Below are 24,856 nucleotides of genomic sequence, written 5' to 3'. Positions count from 1 at the left end.
AAAACCAGCGCTTGAATAGACCGAGTGACTGTGTGATGAGCCTACGCAGCCCACAGTTGTCTGGGGACTGGTAAGTGCAGAAATGATCTTTCGGTTCACGCAGAAAAAGGGACTCAACTGTACCTTCATATTTAGCAGAAGCTTTTTCTGAATGGGAGACTATTTTAAAGGTAGCGATTGTTATTATCTTAACTTTTACGGCTGGATTGCTGGAGGAAAATGTGGATGCGGACAAAATACTAATTCAGAAAGACAAAGGAAGCAATCCGGGACCATAATAAATGCAGTTTTTCCTCACAGCCTTGCAATTTGTCACGTCCATACTAATCATAGAATCACAGAATGGTTGGGTTTGGAAAAGACCTTGAAGATCATCGAGTTCCAACCCCCCTGCCATGGGCAGGGACACCTCCCACCAGCCCAGGTTGCCCAAGGCCACCTCCAGCCTGGCCTTGAACACCTCCAGGGATGGGGCCTCCACAACCTCTCTGGGCAACCTGTGCCAGTGCCTCACCACCCTCACAGGGAAAAACTTCTGCCTCATGTTTAATCTAAACCTGCCCTCTTCCAGTTTAGAGCCATTCCCCCTCGTCCTGTCACTCCATGCCCCAGTAAAAAGTCCCTCCCCAGCTCTCCTGGAGCCCCTTTAGGCACTGGAAGGCGGCAATAAGATCTCCCCGGAGCCTTCTCTTCTCCAGGCTGAACAGCCCCAACTCTCTCAGCCTCTCCTCATCGCAGAGGTGCTCCAGCCCTCGCATCATCCTCGTGGCTCTCCTCTGGACGCGCTCCAGCAGGTCCATGTCTTTCTTATGTCTAATGGTATGGCAATACGTACTGTTTCTACGCCGTACAATGGAACGCAGCAAAGGTCGCTGCCAGTGAAACCTCCACCCTTTGCATTTTCTGGGTTAAACTGTGCCACCCCATCCCCATTACGCACGGATCCCCAAACGATGCAGAAGAGAAGGGACCGGTTTTACCGGCGTTATTCTATCGATTCAGCTATTCCGCTCCTGCACACCGTCACACCGAGGGCCGCAGCTTTTCACTTCTACTTCTTTCCTCTGTCGCACACATCCAGAGAGAAGTCCGACCCGCTTTATGGGAAACATCCCCAGAGCCGCAGCAAACACAGCCCGCGAGCCAATGGAAGTTATTTCCACACAGACGCCGGAGAGGGAGAGAAGCTTTGTGCACGCAATTCGACCATCTGCAGAAGCGGGCACACACTGAGGCTTTATCGAGATATTTTATCCGCAGAAATATGAGTGCAATTATCTGTGAAAATAGTTTCTAAAAATAGCCCGTTCCTTACTACCACGATTCTCATTAACATAAAAATTACCACGGCGTTGGCCATAGTTCATGAAACTATAATTGTTACCAAAGCGAAGAGCTTTTCAGCTCTAACATTTACGAAGGCTCCAAGAGAAGCTCTAGTAACTGAAAGACTGATCATTAAATACCGCCTAATCTGTTTCTGTAAATGTGCCCACCAAAAAAAAAGACAAATTTTCAGAGGTAACGCTGGCTACCTGCCAATAATAGTGTTTCAATGAGATCTGAAAGGAAAATCATTTACCCCACTAAACATTTCAGAGCTATATTTAAGAACACAGATAACTGTCTTCCCAAAAGAGTAAAAATCAATGTAGATCAACAGCTTAACTGTCTTTTATTACAGTCATTAAAAGCTCCTGATAGAGGTGCAATATATCCGTTTCATTATGAATTTCATCTCCTTGATAAAAATGAGAGCCCTCGGGAAAACTATCTCCTTATTTACAGCTAAAGGCGATACAACAGTATTTAAAGTTTTACAACAACAGGAAATACATGGCAAAGGGAAAGGACGCTCATATCACCCACTGCATTACTTGACCGCTATTTTTCTCTCTCGTGTTCAACACAGGCAGGGAGGCTGCAGCCCTCTGCAGAACTTCTACTTGGATCACAGATGCATCAGGCATTTCACTAAAATTAGTTTATTTCTGGGAAATGCTTATTTTGCAATTCCTTCAGCAAAAAAAAAAACCCAACCAGACCGACACATGACTGTAAGAAGAGGAATTTTCACCAGACTAAAATCATTCAATGATTGCATTTTATTTAAAGAACACAAGAACGGCTCTGCTGAATTGAACCAAAAATCTCTTCGGTCTGATACTTGTCTCCAGTACGGACCATTAAATGGTCCTGCCTACAATTTTACCCTCGTCATTGTATTTATATGAGACTGTAGATGGACAGAGTGAGGGCACAGGACCTCCCCATGGATCTCCTCAAGGAAAAAGAGCTTCTCAGCAACTGAAGGCCTTTCTGATGTTTCTGGGCAGCATCCACCAGCTCCCACGTGCCTTCAGAGCTGGTGGATTCTGTCAGCAACTTGCTGTGACACTTCCCACACCTCAAATTTTTAATCTTCTGGCTCTCCTCCCCGTTTCCTTTCCTTTTTTCTGCTCCTCAGATTTATTTCATCTATGAAGGGTCTTTAAATTTGTTTGAGATGGGCTTACAGCCATCCCTCCCAGAGAACCGAGAAGAACAGCAACAGTAAATCAGGCTTTGGCAAAGACCATAAAAATAAAATAAAATAAAATAAAATAAAATAAAATAAAATAAAATAAAGGCAAACTTAGCAATACCTTCTCCATTAATAAATGTTAGTAGCTTCATAATATTTATGCTAGAGCAGACACAGTTTGTTGATTATACTATTGCCACTCAGTGGTTCTGCAGAAACATAATGAGGAATTAGTAACAGCGTCCTGGGAATTCTTTAGCCTCCTAAAGTTTTTGCTTAAATCCAAAGTTCTGCTTGGTAGCCCGGTTGGCAAGTGTGATTCATGAATCCTCCCAACCATTTACCCCCAGAGTCACCTCATCTCTCTCGTGCTACAACAGCAAAGCCGAGTGTTTATCGCGTTCCACAGAATGAGGTGTCTGCTCTGGTAACAATTCCATTATTCCCGCTGAGTCCTTGATTTATTCTAGCTATTATTCTAATTATTTTCTCCAACCACCTGCTACGTGAGGCACTGCGGATCGGTCTTATCTGTTACGCTCGCATTTGCCAACACTAAGTAGCAGTGTGTGTACGCGTACGCTACCTGACACTCCTGGCACAACCACACGGGTGGTGGGAGGAAGCAGAGCGTACTCCCTCCCTGCAGCGTTTTCCCATATGTGGAACGGGGTGGAAAGACCTGAAGTAGAAAGGAAATCCTCCGAGGCTATAAAAAGAATCAATAATAAGGGAAGAAAAGAGGCGTCGTGGGGGAAGGAAAGGGGAAGCGCAGCGTAACTGGGACACGGGACTAGTACATCCACTCTGCTTAAAAAAAAGGAACTGTAATAAACGTTACGGTGAAAGCAGGCAAAAAGTCAGTCACCTGCCACTTACTGTGAAAAAGAACAAATATTTATAACGAAAGAGCTATCTGCTATACTCACTCCTACCAACAAATTAAAGTTTTGAACTATTATTAATAAACTCTCTAGGAAAGCCATACACACACACACAACTTTGAAAAAACCTCGATACGCTTGCAAAAGAGTAACTGACGGGCATCCTAGCTGCTGGATGGAAGCAGCGGGAAACGCTTCGAAATCAATAGGTCAGAAGGGACAGAAGCAACGTTACTCCTGAAACCATAATTACCTGTTCAATTTGAAGAAGCACCCAGTATTTTTAGTACGCAGTCAGCACAATCAGCAAGTTATTATCTTCCCAGGAGAAGCCCCTCTATTTAATATATCAACTGGTAATGAAGGCAAGGTGCTTAGACCTCCTGCTAAAGTCATTTTGGTTCCTTTTTGTCCTACCTTTCCCTGGTCTGAAAAGCAGGGTGGCTAGAAAGGAGGTTAGTATCACAACAAATAACTTATTTTTTTTCCAAAATGATTTAGAACTACTACAAAATCAAAAATCTGTAAGGATCCTTGAGAATCCGCAGGTGTCTTTGCCCCAAAAAGTCAGAGGTATCTTATAGGAAGATTATATATTTTTGTGAACTAGAAGAACGCTGCATAAAAGAGCACTACTGCTGCTCCTGAACAGCTTAATCCTGTTGCAAGAACACAACAGATGCTTCTCCACTTGGTTCCTCTCTTTCACATTATTTTTGTGTAGCAGAAGTGTCTAAATATTTGCCAGCATGGACTAACAGTTATACAGCACAACATATAAATAAGTTGGTTTAATAACTCAAAAACCACGATAGAAGATTTTAAGGTAGCGGGCTATCTAGCTGAGGCACCAGGAAAGAAGGAATTACCATCTGATGAGTACTTCTATTATGTTCACCAGTGCAGAGCTCCGGGGGAAAAAAAACCCAGAAGGTTGTTTTTACCCTCTGTTCTCTCCTATTTAAGACAAAGGATCTTTTAAAAATAAATTATAAAGCATTTAAGATGGGACGAGAAAGGCAGAGGAGAAGGCAAAAGGAAGAGGATAGCGGTCTCTTGTTTACCATTCCATCTTGAAACATGTCACAGTGGATTCCATCTTGAAACATGTCACAGTGATCCACAACCTCTCCGCTCTCATTCCCTGCAGCTCCATTTTCTGAAACGCGCAGCGATCACTTAGCCGGGCATCAACTCTGCCGCTGCCTCTTTCCCACAGGTCTTTCCTCACGTGCTGTGGGGACCCTCCGCACCTCTCTAACACAGGCATTTTTGATTCCTTCTTCTCTCCTTGCTCATACTTCCTTCTCTTTAAAACAACACAGGTATAATTCTTCTCCACGTTGATGTGATCTATCACCTCTTCCCCACCAGCCCGCCTCTCCGACTCCCATTTTTCTTCCTCGCTCTGCAGCATTCACATTACTTCTTGAGGGCTTCATCCTCCACACTGATTACTCATCCTCCAACTCCTCATCTGTATGTTCACCGGCATCAAATCTTAAATGCGATCTGCGAGTCCTGCTTCAAATTTCTGAAGCCATTAACAGGGCTGTCACTTGAGCTGGGCTTCACCCCACCACCCTCTCTCTATTCCTGAAGTCCCCCTCTTAAACTATCACCTCGTTTTCTTCTTCCCTTGCTTAGCATTTCTCTTTCCTGGCCCTCCAGCCAGCCTTTTGGCCAGTTCCAAGCCTCTCATCCCAAAATTCTGATCTTATCTTACCCCTTCCTTCTTTAAAATGAAAAAATTCATAATTCTCTTTGGGCCTTATTCTCCTCTACTCTCACTTTGCTCATCCTTCCCCATCATAACATGCAAATTCCTTCCCGCCGTGTTCCAGACCCGGCCCACCATCAACACTGGGCTTCCCAGCTCCTAAAGCCAAGAGACTTCTCTGGCAGAAAGAGTCTACCAGGTTGACCTCATCTCTTCTGTTTTCTCCTTCTCTTGCTTTTCCATGCTCAACTATTTTCCCAGCTTTCTTTTAATCCCCCCCTCTCACAATTCCAGCCTTTCGTCATATATTTGTCTTCTCCTTCTGCAAACTTTGCCTTCTGCCTCTTCTGTTTCTGCAAAAAATATCATTAATAAATGGACAAAACACAGCATGGCGTTACCCTTCCCGTAACAGGCAAGGGACCCGCTGCCCTGCAGAAACTGGAGGCAGTTCAGCATCGCTTGAAGTGATACCTTTTAAAAAGGCTCCTAAAATCTCCTACAATGAAACAGGAGCAACTCCAGACCCGACAGTGGAAAGGCCTGAGCCATTAATCCTGAATAAGCAGCAAAGAATAATAATCACAAAGCGCTTTCTGTAGAAGCTTGTGATTCTGCCTTAAATAATTCCTCCCTCTTCAGTTTCACATCTTGCAAACACCTTAGATGATTGTCTCTTCTCTGCTGGGTATAACCCAGGGTTAGATCTTTAAAATCTTTTAGTCAGGATTTCTATTCTTCCACCACAAATTCTCTCCAGCCTAATACTACTTCAGTAATGACAGGCCCGTAACGAACCCAGAACTAGAGCTGCAACTTCATGAGATATTGAGGAAGCCGCGTGGGTTTTACCGTACTCCGCAGCACAAGTAATTGTACGAAAACAATTGGGAGTTGGACTAGATGATCTCTAGAGGTCCCTTCCCACTCTGAAAATTCTGTGATTCTGTGAAAACCCAGCTAATATTTCCACCCTCCATCTCCTTCAGCATTGTAAGCAAATAATCCAGGAGCAACAGAGCCTGGGGCAGGAATTTTGAGTTAACTTTCAGCTCTGTCGCTGACTTCCCCTCTAGTTATGTGCCCATCACTTTGCGCCAGCCTTTGTCCCACAAACACAATACTTGATGAGTAGTGCAACATTATGTTTACGAGGAGCTCAAGGAATTCTGCACAAAACCCCTTACAAAAATTACCTACCACAGTTTTCAGAATTTCCTTCGTGTACTGTACAGCTGCGTTTTCAATTGCTTCTTTCGAGCCGTGCCTCTTTGCCGCGTATCAAGATAAACCATTGCTTTCTGCCTCTACTTCTAATCAATATATTCCATCGCATCGATAGCTTTTTAGTGCCGGAAAGCCCCAGTCTGACCCTGCACAGAAATATACCCCGTATCCTGGGCTGCATCAGAAGAAGTGTGGCCAGCAGGGCGAGGGAGGGGGTTCTGCCCCTCTACTCCACTCTGGGGAGACCCCACCTGGAGTACTGCATCCAGCTCTGGAGTCCTCAACATAGGAAAGACATGGACCTGCTGGAGCGTGTCCAGAGGAGAGCCACGAGGATGATGCGAGGGCTGGAGCACCTCTGCTATGAGGAGAGGCTGAGAGAGTTGGGGCTGTTCAGCCTGGAGAAGAGAAGGCTCCGGGGAGATCTTATTGCCGCCTTCCAGTGCCTAAAGGGGCTCCAGGAGAGCTGGGGAGGGACTTTTTACTGGGGCATGGAGTGACAGGACGAGGGGGAATGGCTCTAAACTGGAAGAGGGCAGGTTTAGATTAAACATGAGGCAGAAGTTTTTCCCTGTGAGGGTGGTGAGGCAGTGGCACAGGTTGCCCAGAGAGGTTGTGGAGGCCCCATCCCTGGAGGTGTTCAAGGCCAGGCTGGAGGTGGCCTTGGGCAACCTGGGCTGGTGGGAGGTGTCCCTGCCCAGGGCAGGGGGGTTGGAACTCAAAGATCGTCAAGATCCCTTCCAACCCAAACCATTCTATGATTCTATAATTATGACTCCAATTTCTGCACTACTTTAAAAAGAGGACCAATTTTGACTTAAAAAAAATTAAATAATGAAAAAAAAAAATCTACCATGCTACCAGATAGTGGTTAACTCCCTACACTGTTTGTCATTTGCTCTCTTCTCATTTCAATTTCTCTAGAAATAATTTCATATTTTCTTCCACATCATTGATAAAGATATTGAATAGCACTGAGCCAAGAACAGAGACGCTATATAATACACCTATACACTCTATTTTGCAATTAATTACCTTTGAGATAGTATGCTTTTAACTTTGAATCACGCACTATTCTAAAGCCAAGGAAAGAAAGCCACCTCGGAAAAAAGTAAGAGCCCTAGTTAATATTGGAAGAGCTATATTCCACAGAGACCCGAGTGACTCAGTCTTTCATGAGGCAAGGATATAATTTTCTGGATGAAGTAGTTCGACAAATCTTTCTCACCCTCCACCTTCAAAAATGAATTTTAAATTATTTGTCCTTAAGAAACAACTCTGGCCGGGATCATAACTAATAGCTGAGCTGAGAAAGAGAAGTGGCGTTAGATGAAAAAGCTGGAACACGCTAGAACTCCCAGTTATTTTAAGCCATACTCACAACAAACTGGTCCATGTCCCTTTCAAGCCCCATGTTTGGTAGATCAGGCATCATGTGCGCCACCACTTTAAACCCGGCGTCCTTGGCTAAGTGAAAGGACTCGCACACAGCCTTCACGGTGTGACCTCTGGGAAGAGAGAGAAGAGATTCAGGATCACACAGAAAAAGACATACTTTGCTACGTTTAATTGAGTTTATTCTCTAGGAAGTGAGAAGGGTTGAGTTTTATTATCAGTTTATCACCACTCAAGTCTTGGAACATGGTTGCTAATAAAGTAAACTACACCAGGGGCTACAAGCAGTCCAATCTGCTGCTTCTATAGCAGGTGAACCCTAGCAAGGCCACAGCTCTTCAAAGCACAGCCTGAGAAACCTCGGAAAGCTGCTGAAATTCAATTTGTAAAGCAACGACACAAGCTGATGCCCCAGCACACGCCAGGACACGCTGCGCTGAAGACTGTGTACAATCAAAATGAAGCATAACTAGAAACGAAAGCACCAAAAGAGCAAAAGGAGGAGGATGTGGGCTATGTAAAACCAGCTAGCTAGAAAATCATCCTGCAACATGCTTGCCGAACTCTCAAGTACTCCCTTTAGAGAAACACAAACTCTTCCCAACTTCTGAGAGGTGCCAAACCTCCAAAACATAGGCTGCATTGGGAGTCTTGAAGGATTTCATGTTCTTCTCCACCGACATCAAACCAAAGTAACGGAGGCTCACTCTGCAGGAGCTCGGTGAGAGTGGGAGCGCGAACCATTGCAGGAACAAAGGTTGAACCTCACCTAACTCATTAGCCTCAAGCAAACTCCTCTCTGATTCCACCTCCACAGTTCAGGATCTGCCTTCTGTCTCCACAACAGCAATCACTATTGCTACAAACAGCTACTAGGAGGTCCCCATCACATGTGACCAGTCTTCCCACAAGGTCCTTGTCTTGCTCTTCCCCATCTGGGAGGGCTCTTCCACTACTGGTTGACATTTCTGGACACCTCCATCCTCTCAGCATCTGCCACCTCCTTTCCGTTTTCTTCCCACCGCACTTTCACGCCAGTTCACCCCGTCTTTTGGAATTCTTTGACAACAGATTAGCTCAGCAGGTGACTCTTCTCCTCGATAGTCCTTTGGATGAAAAATTAACGCCATCTGGACAAACGCACGCCTTCTGACGAGACCTAATGTTAACCAAACCAAACAGCTACTTCCCTTGTTTTAAGGACCTCTTCCTTCCTCTCGACTGGAAGATTCTGCCTCTGTTAAATCCCTACACGTAGTTTTAAAACTACAGTTTTATTTATGATTTTTTTCAGAAGTATTACGGCGTTTTTCTGAGACTGTTCAAGGACAGTATTACTCAAGACCCTGAGTAGCCTGAGGGGAGTAAATGGAGACTTGCTTCATAAATAAAAATTATTTTCTTATTAGAAGTGGAATTTGAGCTGCATCAATAACTTGATTATTTGATGCCTAGATCTGTTCTTGAATATTTTTCTGCCTCACAGCCACCAAAAGCACTCAAAAACCTCACTAATGACTTATGGAACATAATAGAAAGTAATTTCCAAACAGTTAGCCTAATTGGTTGTAATCTGACATTTTGCTACAAGCAAAATATTAAAAGTTTGAAAGCCAAAACACATCCCCCACAAAGTAGGAGAGGAACAGAAGCAAAATGAGGTCATTTCAAAAGCAAGAGAAACTTGAATTACCCTTCTCTCAAAGTGTATTCCAATTCATTGTTCTAAAAAGTTGGAGGGGGATATTCGAGTGAACAGCCTGCGCTTTCCCTGCTCCGAGACAGCCTGCAGCAAAGCCTTTTAGGAATTCCGCAAGCCGCTTTGAAAAGTGCCAAAAAAACTTTACAAATACGATTCTACACAGAATTACTTCTTAGGGAAATCAAGTCAGTAATCTACTACTTCATTCTTCTTCCGATTCATCAGCAGGAAAGCAAAGTTTTATTAGCAAATGTACAAGCCAAAAGCGACACACGGCTTTGAATGATTTACGGTGGTAGTTCGGATGTGACAGACAACACTGGAGGAAAACCGAAGACGACTGAAGCGATAGCTCAGTGGGGTTTTACGGTTCCACCTCAGGATGGGATAACTTTAAAAGACTTGAGGCAAAAGAAAGATTTTAAAAGCTGAAGGGAAATTAATTGTTAAATTTACAATCTGTGTCAGAATTAACCGTCAATGAATACATCTAGTCTAAGAGTGAGATGTAGCTATACTCCTTAGAATGGATCTTTTCCTTTGGAACGCTCTGACATCTAGAGGAGGAAAGTACCACCTCTAAATATTAGCTCTTAACTCCAGGACAACTCAAGAAATGGGTTTTCCCATCTACTGAGACCTGAAGCCTGACCATTTCATAGCAGCGACATCCTGTACTTCCACGCACCAGCAATACTACAGCTAAAGCCGCAGGAGGAAACTCATTTGGGATTCTTTAAACCTCTAAAAGAAAATGTCCAACATTTTCAGTTTTGCACTACTGCCTTTAAGGTAGGTATTAACAAAAATGTGCTTTGCTTATTGAACCATAATCTCTCTGTCATTATGTGTGATTATGGTTATTAAACATCTTTGGAAGGTGACTGGAATATGCAATAAGAACGAACGCAAGTTGTATGAGTGTCAGAAGTGAAAAAACAAGACAAAAAAAGTCACTTCTTTCAAAATCTGAGCAGAATTATGAGACTTGCAATAAAATAAAAAAAAAAAAAAAAGAGATTGGCTTGCTTGCCTGTAAGGGGTGAGATGAACAATGTATTGTACACTCTCCTACGTAGGACAACTGTTCTTTTAGCCATAGGTCCAATATGACAAGGAATAAATCACAGGCCTCTTGCGAATATATTTTGCAATCCCTAGAGATACTGTACGCCTGGAATGACTGTGGTTAATCTATCAACAGGCGATGTTTCTGGCTGTGCCTCACCCTCTGTACCTGCCAATGTCATCTCTCCTCTCTAATACTCAGCAGAAGGTGGTGTATGTTGCGGAGAACATGCTGTTTGCTGGTAAAGTACCTCCACCGGATTATATTGCATTGTATCTACTCAAGGGAGGACAAGAAGTATGAGCTCTCTCTGGGCACATGTTCTACTTCAGAAACCTGCATTTATTTACAAAGCAATAAGAAAAAAAAAAAAAGATATGTACAACACAGGAAAGTAATACGATTTTAAAATAAAACATCACAAATAACCCCATTTTCTCAAGCCATGGTCTACCCAATATCACATAGAAATCCACGAAGCCAGTGCAGTTTATTAGTTTTTCTTAACAGACTTAACAGCCACACAGGCAAGGAAATGAGCTAAATGGCTCTACATTCTACGTTAAATGGGTGTTCAAGCAAACAGGTCAAGACCTGCTGCTCAAGAGTATTCCAGAAAGCATACAGTGAGCAGCCACGCTCAGCTTCGCCCTGAAGCTTTCTTCTCACCTGTTGGTGTCCCTGGCCACGTCCTCGTACACGCTCTGCACTCCGATCTCCAGCCTCGTACAGCCATAGGATAACATGTCACTTAAATGCCGCTTCAGGCAGTAATCTGGTCTGGTCTCTATCGTTATCCCAATGCATTTTGTCAGGCTTCGTTCTGAGTACCTGCGAAAAATCCATCCTCCGTTAAAACCCTGAAGTTGTCACAAGCGACTTCAGAAAAGTTTCCAACGTCTTCCAGGTGAGAGTTTCTATGTCACTACCAGAATTAAAATCCTGGTTAAAACCCTCAAAAATCCCAGCAGCAAGGGAACCCTCAACCTTATTGCAATGCATGGATGAAACGATACACAAATATGCACACAATTACGAGTCTGGGGTTTGCTTTCTACAAAAGAGAACTGGACTGTGACAGCCTTGCGGGGCTTTTCTAAAGAGTCCGTGTTAGGAAGATGCTCCTGGACCAGACTGAGCCTTCAGTACTCGTCTGGAAACAAAGCTTGGGCAAAAGGGAAAGTCAGAGCAGGCAACGAGAACCGTGCTCACGTGTGGGGACAAACCAAAGCCACTCTGAGCACTTGCTCCCTCTCAGACACCAACAGTAACACAGGACCTCACGTTAGGGAGAGTTTGGTATAGTCGGTACATTTTCATTTGATTCCCACGGTGTACAGACAAATTGCAGGACCTGGGACAAGATCCAGCTGCGTTCTCAACAAGAAAACGTACCAGACTGTCTATGAAAAATTCTACAAATCACATCCCTTTGTGAGCATGTGGCACGCTCTCAACTTCATTGAAGTCTAACACTGAAACAAAATTCATTGTTAACCTTTTTCGCCCTCCTCTCCCATTTATCACTGGATGTCTACCAGAGACTAATTATTCCAGCTAGTAGAAAAATCCTCTGCTGATGACAAATGGTAAGTTACTGACCTATGAGAGAGTAAAACAAAAGAAAAAAAAAGGAATCCAAAGCAGTCTTGAACCAAAGTTCACAAAAGGAAACCGTCAATCAACATAATCTCCACCACCATCAGCAAGGATAATACTCTTTTCCATGCAGGAATCATTTCACTTGACCGTCTTTCCTGCAGAATACGGTGGTTGTATAACAGAGGACTGCGGCACAGGAGAAAAGATTTACAGCAGGAAGAAGGAAACTTCTTCTTTTGAAACCTTTTGAAACTTCAGAGATAATCTGGATAATTCCCAAACTGGGATGTGGGCAGGATTAACAGCCACTGCTTGAGAGGAATATCAGTCTCTTTAACGGTCCCAAATGATGAAGATCTCGGTATTAACATTAAATGTTGCTGAAAAGGGGACACCTTGAGTAAGAGAGAGATGTTATGCCGATACCTGAAAGAATACTGCACACCGGAATCATAAGGATGACTAACTTCAGCTCTTTATTAGGTGTTCTATAAAGATTCATCATCCAATTTCTGGCTCCGGATAGCTGGAAGCTTCTGAATCAAAATAAAGCTCCAGAGCCTACCTTAGACCACGATGGAGGTCCAATTTAACCAAAAAAAAAACCCCACAAAACCCCACCATCCCCAACACCTCCCCCCCCCAAAAAAAACCAGCAAAACCCAAAAGTGGGCTCAGATTCACAAGCAAAAATATTAACTCCCTTCAAACTGCTAAAGCGTAAGATCTGTAAAGACCAAGATATTGGGGAGGCAAGACTGTAACGGCTGTCAAAATAGGCATCTTGAAAAAAGAAAAAACCCCACAACCCACAAACAACAAAAACGACGTAAAACATTTCAGAGTTCGTGGCTCACTAATCTGACAGATTAACAGAACAATTGTTTATCACATCAGGGAAAACATTGCCAACGTGATTCATTAACAGCAGACTGAAAAAAAAGGCTCATTTTTAAAGATGTGATTTGCAAGAATTAACGAGAGAAATTTTAACTGGGGGGAGGTGGGGTGGGGGAAATCACCAGATAACTCACCCATCGTGGTAGAGGGTATGTGTTCATATTAAGCACCTACAATCAGGCCTGAAATACTGAGGGGAGCCAAAAATAATTGTACCGCCCCCTCCACAGCAAATTTATGGCTGAGATATACAATGCAAAGGATTTCAGTTTGGTGTAACGGTTGGTAAAATTGTCCTGCCCAACTCTACGCCGTAAAGAGAAGTGTGTCTTAACGATAACTAGAAAAGCAAAACAAAAACGAACCCAAAACAGATAAAGCAACAAAGATGGCATTTGCAAGAGAAGTCATGAGCCTCTTCAAACCACCGCCCTCTGGAAGAGACATTTTCAAGTGGAGCCACAAGTCCCACAGACTTAGGGGGAGCAAACAGAGCGCAGTCTCATACTCTGTTTTATTAACATAAAATAAAAGCTTGAGTCGCGTGGTCCATATTTAATAAAGACTACCGATTCCTTTCAACTAATTGGAAAAGAGAAAGAAGCGTGTGACAGCCAACCTTCCACAGAAGGCGATTCTGGTAACACATCTCCATCATCTCCTGAATAAAGAAAGAAAAATTTGACTTTTCTTCTCTTTTCTCAAGTTTCGAAATGTAAACACTCATTTGGAGAGTCAACATTTTTCCTACCTTCAAAATAAGCAACTCTAGTTCATTTGACACCTAATACTAAAACTAAAAACAGGTACAAATTGTGAGAGAATAAGTTCAGCGGCCAAACACAGAGCACCAGCAGCGGCCACGAGTTAAAAGCTTTACCAGACTTCCGTAACCGGTCAGTTTATGGAAGGAGTTATCAAACAGTTACCCATAAAAGCTGCACCGATTATTATTATTATGCAGCACAAAGCTGCATTACACAACTAAGTTACATTTTTCATTTTTAAAAAGTCAATCTGTCAGTGTTTAACATTTAGTTTCAACATTTTTGGACGCACAGCCAGCACCTCCTTCGCTGACCAGGCCAATGGCAACCTACAAGACAGAGTTTAGATACTCGCAAAAAGCAGGAAATACTATATAAAAAATTATCTACTAAATACTGCATTTACATCAAAACAGACACTGATTATTTTTTTTTTTTAATCAAATTGGCAAGATCTCATATTTTAAAGCACCGTCAGAATCTGAGACAGATATTTACCAGTTAACAGAGAAAAAGAAAAGACAAACTGATATATGCTTAAGAGTAACACTTCTTTTTTTCCAGTGGAGAAAGTTTTTGGATTAGTTTGGTTTCTATTTTTTAAGAAATATATCTGTGAAATCTGATCCTGATTCGCGGGTCTCAAGTCAGATTTCACTAATCTGACAGATTAACAGAACAATTGTTTATCACATCAGGGAAAACATTGCCAACGTGATTCATTAACAGCAGACTGAAAAAAAAGGCTCATTTTTAAAGATGTGATTTGCAAGAATTAACGAGAGAAATTTTAACTGGGGGGAGGTGGGGTGGGGGAAATCACCAGATAACTCACCCATCGTGGTAGAGGGTATGTGTTCATATTAAGCACCTACAATCAGGCCTGAAATACTGAGGGGAGCCAAAAATAATTGTACCGCCCCCTCCACAGCAAATTTATGGCTGAGATATACAATGCAAAGGATTTCAGTTTGGTGTAACGGTTGGTAAAATTGTCCTGCCCAACTCTACGCCGTAAAGAGAAGTGTGTCTTAACGATAACTAGAAAAGCAAAACAAAAACGAACCCAAAACAGATAAAGCAACAAAGATGGCATTTGCAAGAGAAGTCATGAGCCTCTTCAAACCACCGCCCTCTGGAAGAGACATTTTCAAGTGGAGCCACAAGTCCCACAGACTTAGGGGGAGCAAACAGAGCGCAGTCTCATACTCTGTTTTATTAACATAAAATAAAAGCTTGAGTCGCGTGGTCCATATTTAATAAAGACTACCGATTCCTTTCAACTAATTGGAAAAGAGAAAGAAGCGTGTGACAGCCAACCTTCCACAGAAGGCGATTCTGGTAACACATCTCCATCATCTCCTGAATAAAGAAAGAAAAATTTGACTTTTCTTCTCTTTTCTCAAGTTTCGAAATGTAAACACTCATTTGGAGAGTCAACATTTTTCCTACCTTCAAAATAAGCAACTCTAGTTCATTTGACACCTAATACTAAAACTAAAAACAGGTACAAATTGTGAGAGAATAAGTTCAGCGGCCAAACACAGAGCACCAGCAGCGGCCACGAGTTAAAAGCTTTACCAGACTTCCGTAACCGGTCAGTTTATGGAAGGAGTTATCAAACAGTTACCCATAAAAGCTGCACCGATTATTATTATTATGCAGCACAAAGCTGCATTACACAACTAAGTTACATTTTTCATTTTTAAAAAGTCAATCTGTCAGTGTTTAACATTTAGTTTCAACATTTTTGGACGCACAGCCAGCACCTCCTTCGCTGACCAGGCCAATGGCAACCTACAAGACAGAGTTTAGATACTCGCAAAAAGCAGGAAATACTATATAAAAAATTATCTACTAAATACTACATTTACATCAAAACAGACACTGATTTTTTTTTTTTAATCAAATTGGCAAGATCTCATATTTTAAAGCACCGTCAGAATCTGAGACAGATATTTACCAGTTAACAGAGAAAAAGAAAAGACAAACTGATATATGCTTAAGAGTAACACTTCTTTTTTTTCCAGTGGAGAAAGTTTTTGGATTAGTTTGGTTTCTATTTTTTAAGAAATATATCTGTGAAATCTGATCCTGATTCGCGGGTCTCAAGTCAGATTTGATTTTTTTTTGTTATTAATCAGTGATTTATGTAACCATTTATAGTAGATTGGCTGTTTTAAGACTGACTCTGCTCATCTCCTACTTGCCGTGCCCTAGGTTTCATCGTAACTGCCCGCTGGAAACACGGTGGTTTCCCTCATTTCTAGAAGGTTGGGTAGGCACATTTTCCTCGTGGAAAATCCGTGCTGAATCCTCATGGCCGCCTTCCCCACCATGGAACAGCTTCCACAAAGACATGCTCCATAATGTTCTTGGGGACCAAGGCGAGGCCTATCAGCCTGGAGTTTTCCTTCTTGCCCTCTTGAAGACAGACATGACGTTTCCAGTCACTGGGGACCTCTCAGTTGTCACAGTCTCTCCAAGGGGAGATGGAGCTGCCTCACCCATCCACTTCCACGGATCTGCATGTGTCCCACATGCCGGTGGTACCCAAGGCAATCCTCTGCCATGGGTACTACCTCTCACCCCAAACCACCATCTAGCAAGACCAGATCTTCCAAATAAAGACAGAGGCAAAGAAACAATGCATACCTCAGCCTTTTCTTGTGTCCTTCATCATGGAGCTGCCTGCCCCATCCAACAGATCCACATTTCCTTTGGTCTTTCTGAAGTCCTTCTTGTTGTCCAACAATCCCTTTGGGTTTCAACTCCAATTAAGGTTTTCTAATGCCTGTATCCCTCCTGGGCATCTTGCACTTCCCTTCACCTTCTGCACACACTCCTTTTTCCATATTTGAGCTCCATCAGCACTTCCCCATTAAGCAAAGCTGGTGATCTGTCATGCCTGCTTGGTTTCCTGCACTGTCTTTGCCATTTGAGGAGGTTGTCCTGGAAGAACAGCTAAGCTCACCTGAGCTTATTCACCCTTCAGGGCATCCTCCCATGGGATCCTGCCTTTCGGTTCCCTGGAAAGGTTCAGCTCTGTTGTCCTGAACACCGACGTCTTTATTGTGCTACTCCCGTCCCTCGGGATCTTAAGCACTAACATCTCAGAGTCATCGCAGCCAAGACCACATCCTTCCCTCAACCAGCTCTTAGTGAGCAGCAGATAGAGGAAAGCACTTCTGGGTAAACTAACTATTTCTAAATATCATCATAACGCACTCCAGAAATCTCCAAAATTAATTGTATTCCACCATGTTGCCCTTTTGGCAGGTACCAGGGTATCCAACTAGATTCAAGGAGTTTTATATGTTTTTCATGAAGTGCATATATTCTAACGCTTACATCATTTTCACAGCTTTTCTTAGCACTATCTCCAGTTTTTAAGCATTCTTCTTGTTGCCTTTGAGGCCAAAAACAGCCACAGAACTTTGCAGACACACCAGTACTATATCCAGATGGAATATGATTTGCCTATTCCTATCCAATTTTCCACTATTTATACAGTCAAGGGTAATTTGGCTGCTGAATCATACAGAAAGCTCATGATAATGCGACTTAACTCCTAAATATTTTCTAGATACTTCGCTGCTTCTCAGAATAGCATCCTGCACCATTCCTAGAAAAACAGCTTTACATTTTCCCACAACAAAGTACACAGCTTGCTTGTATACAAGTTACTATGGAATATAGATTTATCCCTTATTTGCCCATCTCCAGTATTGATAGCTCCTGCCAACCCTTAGAAATTACTATTTTAACACAAGTATTAAACGCGAGGCCCAGAGGCAAAAACCAACAGAATCCTATTAGAAACCATTCAGGTCAATGACAATAATTTTTTGCTATGCCTGTTTTGAAAACCAATGTAATGGGTGACATGTTGTTCTAGTCTCTTTTTTAACGTCAAAATATCTCCCTGTACCCAGTCAATTCTCTCGCAGAAGTTTATGCATATTACACTTCATTTCGCCCAAAAAAACCCTGTAAGCTCACTAACGGCATACAGTGACTTATCGTGATAACGGAGATGACGGATTTGCTTTCACTTAATCTTTAAAAGCAACAGACATCTAGCCACACGTCCTGCAGGAACGGCACGCTAGCCAAGGCAGTCCTGAAGAGGGAACAGACTCTATCCAAGTAGGCAGACAGCCCGAAAAGCAGATATCTAGAGCTCCAAAGAGAGTGACTCAGGATACTTAGCCACAAGAGGTTAAGATGACCTTGTTGATGACCAAGACAAGCAAAACTATTATTAACTGGAGACCAAAAGAAGCAAAATAGAGAAAGCCCTGAGGAATTAGATGAACCCAAGCTGAAAACTCCACCCATGATGGTCTTGTATATACAAGTTCACCCGATATCCAGGGTCATTCTGCCGCTAATATTTATGATGTGCATTTCACAGAATTATAGAATCATGGAATTGTTTTGGTTGGAAGAGACCCTTAAGATCATCAAATCCAACCGTTAACCCGTCGCTGACATGTTACCACTAGACCACGTTCCTCAGCACCATGTCTACACAACTTTTAAACACCTCCAGGGATGGCGACTCCACCACTTCCCCAGGCAGCCTGTGCCAGTGCTTGACAACCCTTTCCATGAAGGAATTTTTCCCAGTATCCATCCTAAACCTCCCCTGGTGCAACTTGAGGCCGTTTCCTCCTGTACCATTGCCTGCTCCTGGGGAGCAGAGACCGCCCCCCCCTCACTACCCCCTCCTTTCAGGGCGCTGTAGAGAGCGAGAAGGTCTCCCCTCAGCCTCCTCTTCTCCAGGCTGAGCACCCCCAGGCCCTTCAGCCGCTCCTCACCAGACGTGTGCTCCAGACCCCTCACAGCTCCGTTGCCCTTCTCTGGACACGCTCCGGCGCCTCAATGCCTGTCTTGTCATGAGGGGCCCAAAACTGAACACAGCCCTGGAGGTGGGGCCTCACCAGTGCCGAGGACAGGGGGACCATCACTGCCCCAGTCCTGCTGGCCGCACTGTTCCTGATACAGGCCAGGGTGCTGTTGGCTGGCTTGGCCACCTGGGCACACTGATGGCTCATGTTCAGCCGGCTGTCCACCAACACCCCATTTCTTCTGGAACCTTAGCATGGAGATGGATTTTATCTTATTCAAGCAGCAACAAACATCTTGTAGTATTTCTCCTCCTTCCCTGGAACAGTCTTATTCCTTATTTGCAATACAGCAGTGCCGAGGAGCCCCACTTAATCAAAAGAATAATCAGAAATCAAGACAAGTGTATAACATAAGATGACAGTGGGGCAATTTTAATAACAGACTGACCACAGAGGTAAATTATGTAAATAAAATAGATGCTAAGCCATAGAAATGAAGGAAATGAGATACAGAGAAACCTTAAGGTTTGCACAGACATAGCTATCGTAAAGTCAGTTCTTTTCAGCTTGATTACAGAACTGTCTGACGTAGGAAGAAGTTAAGGAGAGATTATTAATTTTAATCATTAGAGTTTTATTTGACTGAATTTTCAGAGAAAGCTGGTACATTAAGCAGACCTTCAAATCAGAGTCTGCCTCTAAAATAAGCTCGGTTTTTTTCAGATCAAAAAGGCACCTACCTCTCCACCAGACACAGCAGTTTGACACAGGGTCTCAGACATTTTCTCACTCCGAGAAAAAACAGACAGCGCAGTTCTGGCATAAAACAACTCCTTTAACAAAGCCTTTACACGCTCTCGATTCAACTTTGGTCTACAGGCAAAAGTCTCACCAGCTACGAGACCTCAGCGTCAAAGACTCAATTATTTACAATCCATACTCCAGCAGCTTCCAAACTCCCCGGCTGGGACCAGAGTGGCAGGATGCCAGACAACACAGCAAGACTTGCCTCATCCCAACAAGCTCTAAGATAAACTATAAGAATAAAGCAGGTGCGTTAACACAGTGCATATACAGCACGTTAATCACAGGCCTTTAAGCCATTTATCTGTTTTACACGTTTCAGAGTAGGAGAGTACATAAAGAGGTGGCAAACGGAGAGCCAAAAGAGCAGAAAAAGGCACAAAAAGCAGCAGAAACTGTTCAAAGGCAGCATCAAAGAGAACCAATCACCAAGAACAAGAAGCATTGAGGTGAACCCATCTATATGGAAAGAAGATCTAGAACAACTCATCCAACTCAACAGCCCCCAAAAGACTTGCCTGCAGGACATTCCAGCATTACCTCAAAAGCCAAAGAGAACCTTCTCGATGGTGAAGACGGAATAAGCTACAAAGATGCTCATATTAGTTGATCACCATTGTTGCCAAAATGTTCTCCAACAGCAGCAATTTCCACAAAATGCGGTGCTCCGTACTCACACACATCGCAATGAGTGGTCACAGCTTGGGTGGGAAGGGGAAAGCACTGCTGCTCATCTGCCCTTAGCCTATCCCCCAAAAACCACAGCTGCAAACCCGCCTTAGAAGAAGAGGTGCTTAGAGCCTGGTGGAAAGATGAAAGCGTTGGAGGGCTGGGTGGGAAAACGAAGAATTCTCATCAGCGACCAAAGGAGTCCTTGGTAGAAAGTTCCTGGCCTTAACTTTATGAACAACAGTGGTTGTGAACATCCAGTATCTCTAACATGTCTAATACCTCAAAAAAAACCCCATCCTTGTTGCTCATGACTACAAGGAGCGTGGTCCTAGGTGTAACACAATTACAGGTGTTCGAGACAGACAATGCTGTCTATACACGTGGAATGGAGACAAAAAGTGACACCACTGGTTTCTGAAGGGGAAACTGCCCATATAATACACAAGTATCTTATGTACCACATCCTCACTATTACTTAAATGACCTCCTCCTTCTTGATCTCTAATAGCTCTGCTTTATCACAGTGACAATCTCTGAAACATAGCTAGCAAAAATTAATTCAATATCTACAATTTCCTGCTAGTAAACAAAACAGGGGGCATCTTACTCATCCGACATCTTTCGAAAAGTTGCACGTTTGATGATTGCCCAGAGCAGATATTTCTGAAAGCTCAAATGCCAGTTATTTGGCTTTATAGTGCTCCCTTTTTATTACAACATTTCAGTGTTTTCCTTATCACCACTACCAGGAGTACGACAGACTGCTTTGGGTTCTCAGCAGCATCGCTTTCCCAAGGTTCAGTTTTCAAATCCTGCAAAACTTGGGGTTACTTAAAATACAGTCATTTATTGACTAAAATATAATTCTCCAATTTTGACCAAGTAACAGTATTTATACCTGCTAAAAGATAAGCGAGAACAAATCCTTTTTTTTGGTGAAATGCCACTAACAGATAAGTCATACGTAATTACGCTCCCTACTGCTGTGTCACTTGGTGTTAGAAACCTGGAGGATCTGTGTTCAAAATAGTACCCACTCTGTAGCAAAAAAAACCCCTAGAACTTACCAGTTTTCTCTCTTTCTTAATTTGTTTACCAAGTTGTAACCACAATGAATGGATCTGACATCTGAAAATCCTCCGAAGAACAAGCACAGCACGAGCAGAAGCGGCAGAGTTATGTTAACACACTTCAGGCCTAATCAAAGTCGGGCTATTTGCATGGACTAATTAAACGCCCGGCTGTAACGACAAGAAGGTAATGATGTTGGCTATAAAGGGAAGGGGGCGGGGGGTTGTTTGGTTTATTTTTATATCATTCACAGCTTTCATAGAGCAACGGCATGTAGAGGACCTCTGGGCAAGCAGGCTGCGGCGCTGCTGGAGGGACACTGCCGTTCCCGACAGCCGGGACGGAGCCCCGCGCGGGACCTGCTCCGCTCTTACCGTGCCGGGCTAAGAAATGTGCCCTTGCTGCCAAAAAAGCCAACGGAATCCTGGGCTGCATAGGGAAGAGTGTGGCCAGTAGGGCGAGGGAGGTCATTCTCCCCCTCTACTCGGCACTGGTGAGGCCACAACTGGAATACTGTTTTTTTTATGAGGAGAGGCTGAGAGCGCTGGGACTCTTTAGCCTGGAGAGGAGAAGGCTGAGGGGAGACCTTATTATGGCATACACGTATCTAAAGGGGGGGTTGCAGGAGGATGGAGCCAGACTCTTCTCGGTGGTTCCCAGGGACAGGACGAGGGGCGATGGGCACAAGTTGGAAGAGAGGAAGTTCCGTTCCAACAGACGGAAACCCTTCTTTAGGGTTGGGGTGACAGAGCAGTGGCACAGGCTGCCCAGGGAGGGGGTGGAGTCCCCTTCTCTGGAGGTTTTCAAGACCCGCCTGGATGCAGTCCTGAGGGATGTGCTCTGGGCAGTCCTGCTTTAGCAGGGGAGTGGGGCTGGGTGGTCTCGAGAGGTCCCTTCCAACTCGGAAGATTCTATGATTCTGTGATTCTGTGAAATGCACAATTCTTTCCAAAGCCACAATCACCGCCTATTCTCAGAGGACACGCGAGCAGACCCTGAAAGGTTTGGCTTAGCTCAGGAGGCAAAAAAAGGACACCAAAGAGAAAACCCCGACAGGACCTTCTAACACTGCAGGCTTATTTTCTAAGCTCCCATCCATCAAATTCAAGGCAAGAGCAATACAGATGGGGTTTTTTCAGCAACAAATTATTAGCAAGCTGCAAACGAGAACACCAGGATGAATAAGCACATGCCGGAGTGAAATATCCCAAACAAGAAAAATGCATGTGTGGCTCTACCAGGAACCGCATTGCGACCTCTTTTTTACCTATCTCTGTCAAAACTAAAGGTTTAAGGGAAAAAAAGCTGAAATAAGGTTAATAGAGGCAGAAGAGTGCTTATCTCCTCTTCCCTTATGTCAGCCCTCTGCCCTTCTCAAACCTGCCCCAGTCAGTGCAGCCAAATTACTGTCTTGGAGACCGAAGTCTTCACATTTCTCCCAGAACCGAAACAGCGACACAAGTCATCAGCTTCCCAGCATCAAGGCTCAGGGAGACCCAAACCGCCTTTAGATGGCAACTGGAGTGCCACTAGCAAACTGACCGGGTCTGGAGATGGAACAAGGGTCCTGCACGCTCCAGAAACACAAGAACAGTGCCTGGGGCAAGTCCAAGGGTCGATTTAGCCCAGTATCCCACCCACCCGTGGCTGTTGCAGATGCTTAGAGCAGGGCAGCGGAAGCACAGCAAGCTGCAATGGCATTTTCCGTGAATATTCTCACAATTGCCAATTATTTCCTCTTCAGGAACCTCGCCAGAGGTGACATCTTTAGTAGTAGTAGGTGTCTTCATAGCAGCTCTCAATGGATAGCTTTCCTATGAATGTGTTTGGTCGCCCCTCAGCCTAACTATGTACCGCACAAAGAAGTGCCTTCTTTGCGTTTAATTCCCTTTTCATCTGACAGCACTAATTCTTCTGCTCTGGGAGACAATCAATATTTATCTTTTTTTTTTTTTTTTGTCTTCTCCATGCTGCTCAGCATTTCATAGATCTCTATTATATCACTCTCAAGTACTTTTTCCCCCGCTCCACAGTATCACTTTCCTTCTCCCCTCCCTTATTTTTAAAAAGAACTGAACGTAGGTTCAAGCTGTGAAGGCACTGCTGAATTACGTGGCAGCATAACAATATTGCCCAGTTTGCTCTCTATTCCCTTCATTATAATTCCTCACACTGAGTTGGTCTTTTAACTAATACCAAGCATCAAGTCTGTGTTTCTCACAGTTATCTACTATAACTTTAAAATCTTGTTCCTGAGTGGCATTAACCAACTCAGAGCTCATTGTTCTGTAGTAAAATAAGGAAAAATCTTTGTTATACGCATCGCTTTGTATCTACGCTAATTGTCACCTCCCGTTCACCACCCACCCAGCATGGTACAGACCACCTATTCCAGCACAGATTCCTCTGGGACACCACTAATGACCTTCCTCTGTTGTGTAAATTGATCATTTATTCCGTCTCCTAATACCTTTCAACTATTTATGCATGCAAAGCCTTCACTCTTATTCCCACAATCTTTAAAGAGGCTTTGGTGAAGGACCTCAGTTTTGGAAATCCAGTTAAAATTACACCTATTTGTCAAATGCTTCAAAGAAAACTACAAGCTAGACGTTTCGTTGAAACATCAGCCCATTTCAAGCAGCCAGAGGAAAGGAGTTCATCTGCCATAAGGTGAAAACACGTACTATGTAAACAAGTTTTTCCCGTCACTCTGTCTACATAAAGAGGGAGGTGGTTTGGGTTTTTAGCAGCTCAAGAAAACAGAAACTGTTGTTATAATAAAGACAATTGAGGTCCAACACAGCAAAACAACTTTTTTCGAGATGTCTGAAAGAAGAAAATACATAAAGTGCCCGTAAAATGTCTACTTCCTGAGCAATTACTCAATCTACTAGACAATGACCGTATATACTTTCCTTCACCATGAGCCAGACACTTTAAACTTCAGACTAATATATGAACGCCTGTTAAAAAACCAAGCATCCATCTTACGTGTGGAAGATGCAGCTAGTCCAACACAACATGCTGATCATTCCAGCTTGGGTTTTCAGCCGCCGTGACGAGCAGATCAATGAGCCACATGTGGATGAAATCATAGAATGGTTTAGGTTGGAAAGGACCTTGAAGACCATCTAGTTCCAACCCCCTCTGCCCTGCCCAGGGACACCTCCGCCTTCTCTTCTCCAGGCTGAACAGCCCCAACTCTCTCAGCCTCTCCTCATAGCAGAGGTGCTCCAGCCCTCGGGTCATCCTCGTGGCTCTCCTCTGGACACGCTCCAGCAGGTCCATGTCTTTCTTACGTTGAGGACTCCAGAGCTGGACGCAGTACTCCAGGTGGGGTCTCCCCAGAGTGGAGTAGAGGGGCAGAACCCCCTCCCTCGCCCTGCTGGCCACCCTTCTTCTGATGCAGCCCAGGATCCGGTTGGCCTTCTGGGCTGCGATCGCACGTTGCCCGCTCATGCTGAGCTTCTCGTCAATCAGCACTCTCAGACAAGAGGTTGGTTGCCTGTGCACTCAACCAGCCATCCTAAAACTCCCGTCCTTGCTCCCAGGACGCTTGTACAGACTTTGCTTCTCCTTTGATTACCACTAATGGCATTTGAAAATGACAACTAAAGGAAAGACACCTGAAAGTCTCGATAAAACTACGCAAAGGAAGAAGCG

At 43.7% G+C, this 24,856-nt stretch overlaps 1 protein-coding gene across 1 annotated transcript in view; it reads right to left on the bottom strand.

The window, feature by feature from the left end:
- Window positions 1–24,856, bottom strand: part of ELP3 (elongator acetyltransferase complex subunit 3) — a 103,722-nt gene that overhangs the window by 56,536 nt on the left and 22,330 nt on the right. Inside the window, exons 8-9 of the mRNA XM_009895442.1 lie at window positions 11,191–11,352; window positions 7,737–7,863 (exon numbers count right to left, since the gene is read on the bottom strand). Coding sequence (XP_009893744.1) covers window positions 7,737–7,863; window positions 11,191–11,352 — 289 coding nt within the window. The remainder of the gene's footprint in view (window positions 1–7,736; window positions 7,864–11,190; window positions 11,353–24,856) is intronic.

Source organism: Charadrius vociferus, unplaced genomic scaffold (assembly GCF_000708025.1).
Source record: "Charadrius vociferus isolate BGI_N301 unplaced genomic scaffold, ASM70802v2 scaffold41, whole genome shotgun sequence".
Classification (NCBI taxonomy): Eukaryota; Metazoa; Chordata; class Aves; order Charadriiformes; family Charadriidae; genus Charadrius; species Charadrius vociferus.
The sequence above is the reverse complement of the archived record's forward strand: the minus strand, read 5'-3'. Positions and strand labels throughout refer to the sequence as shown.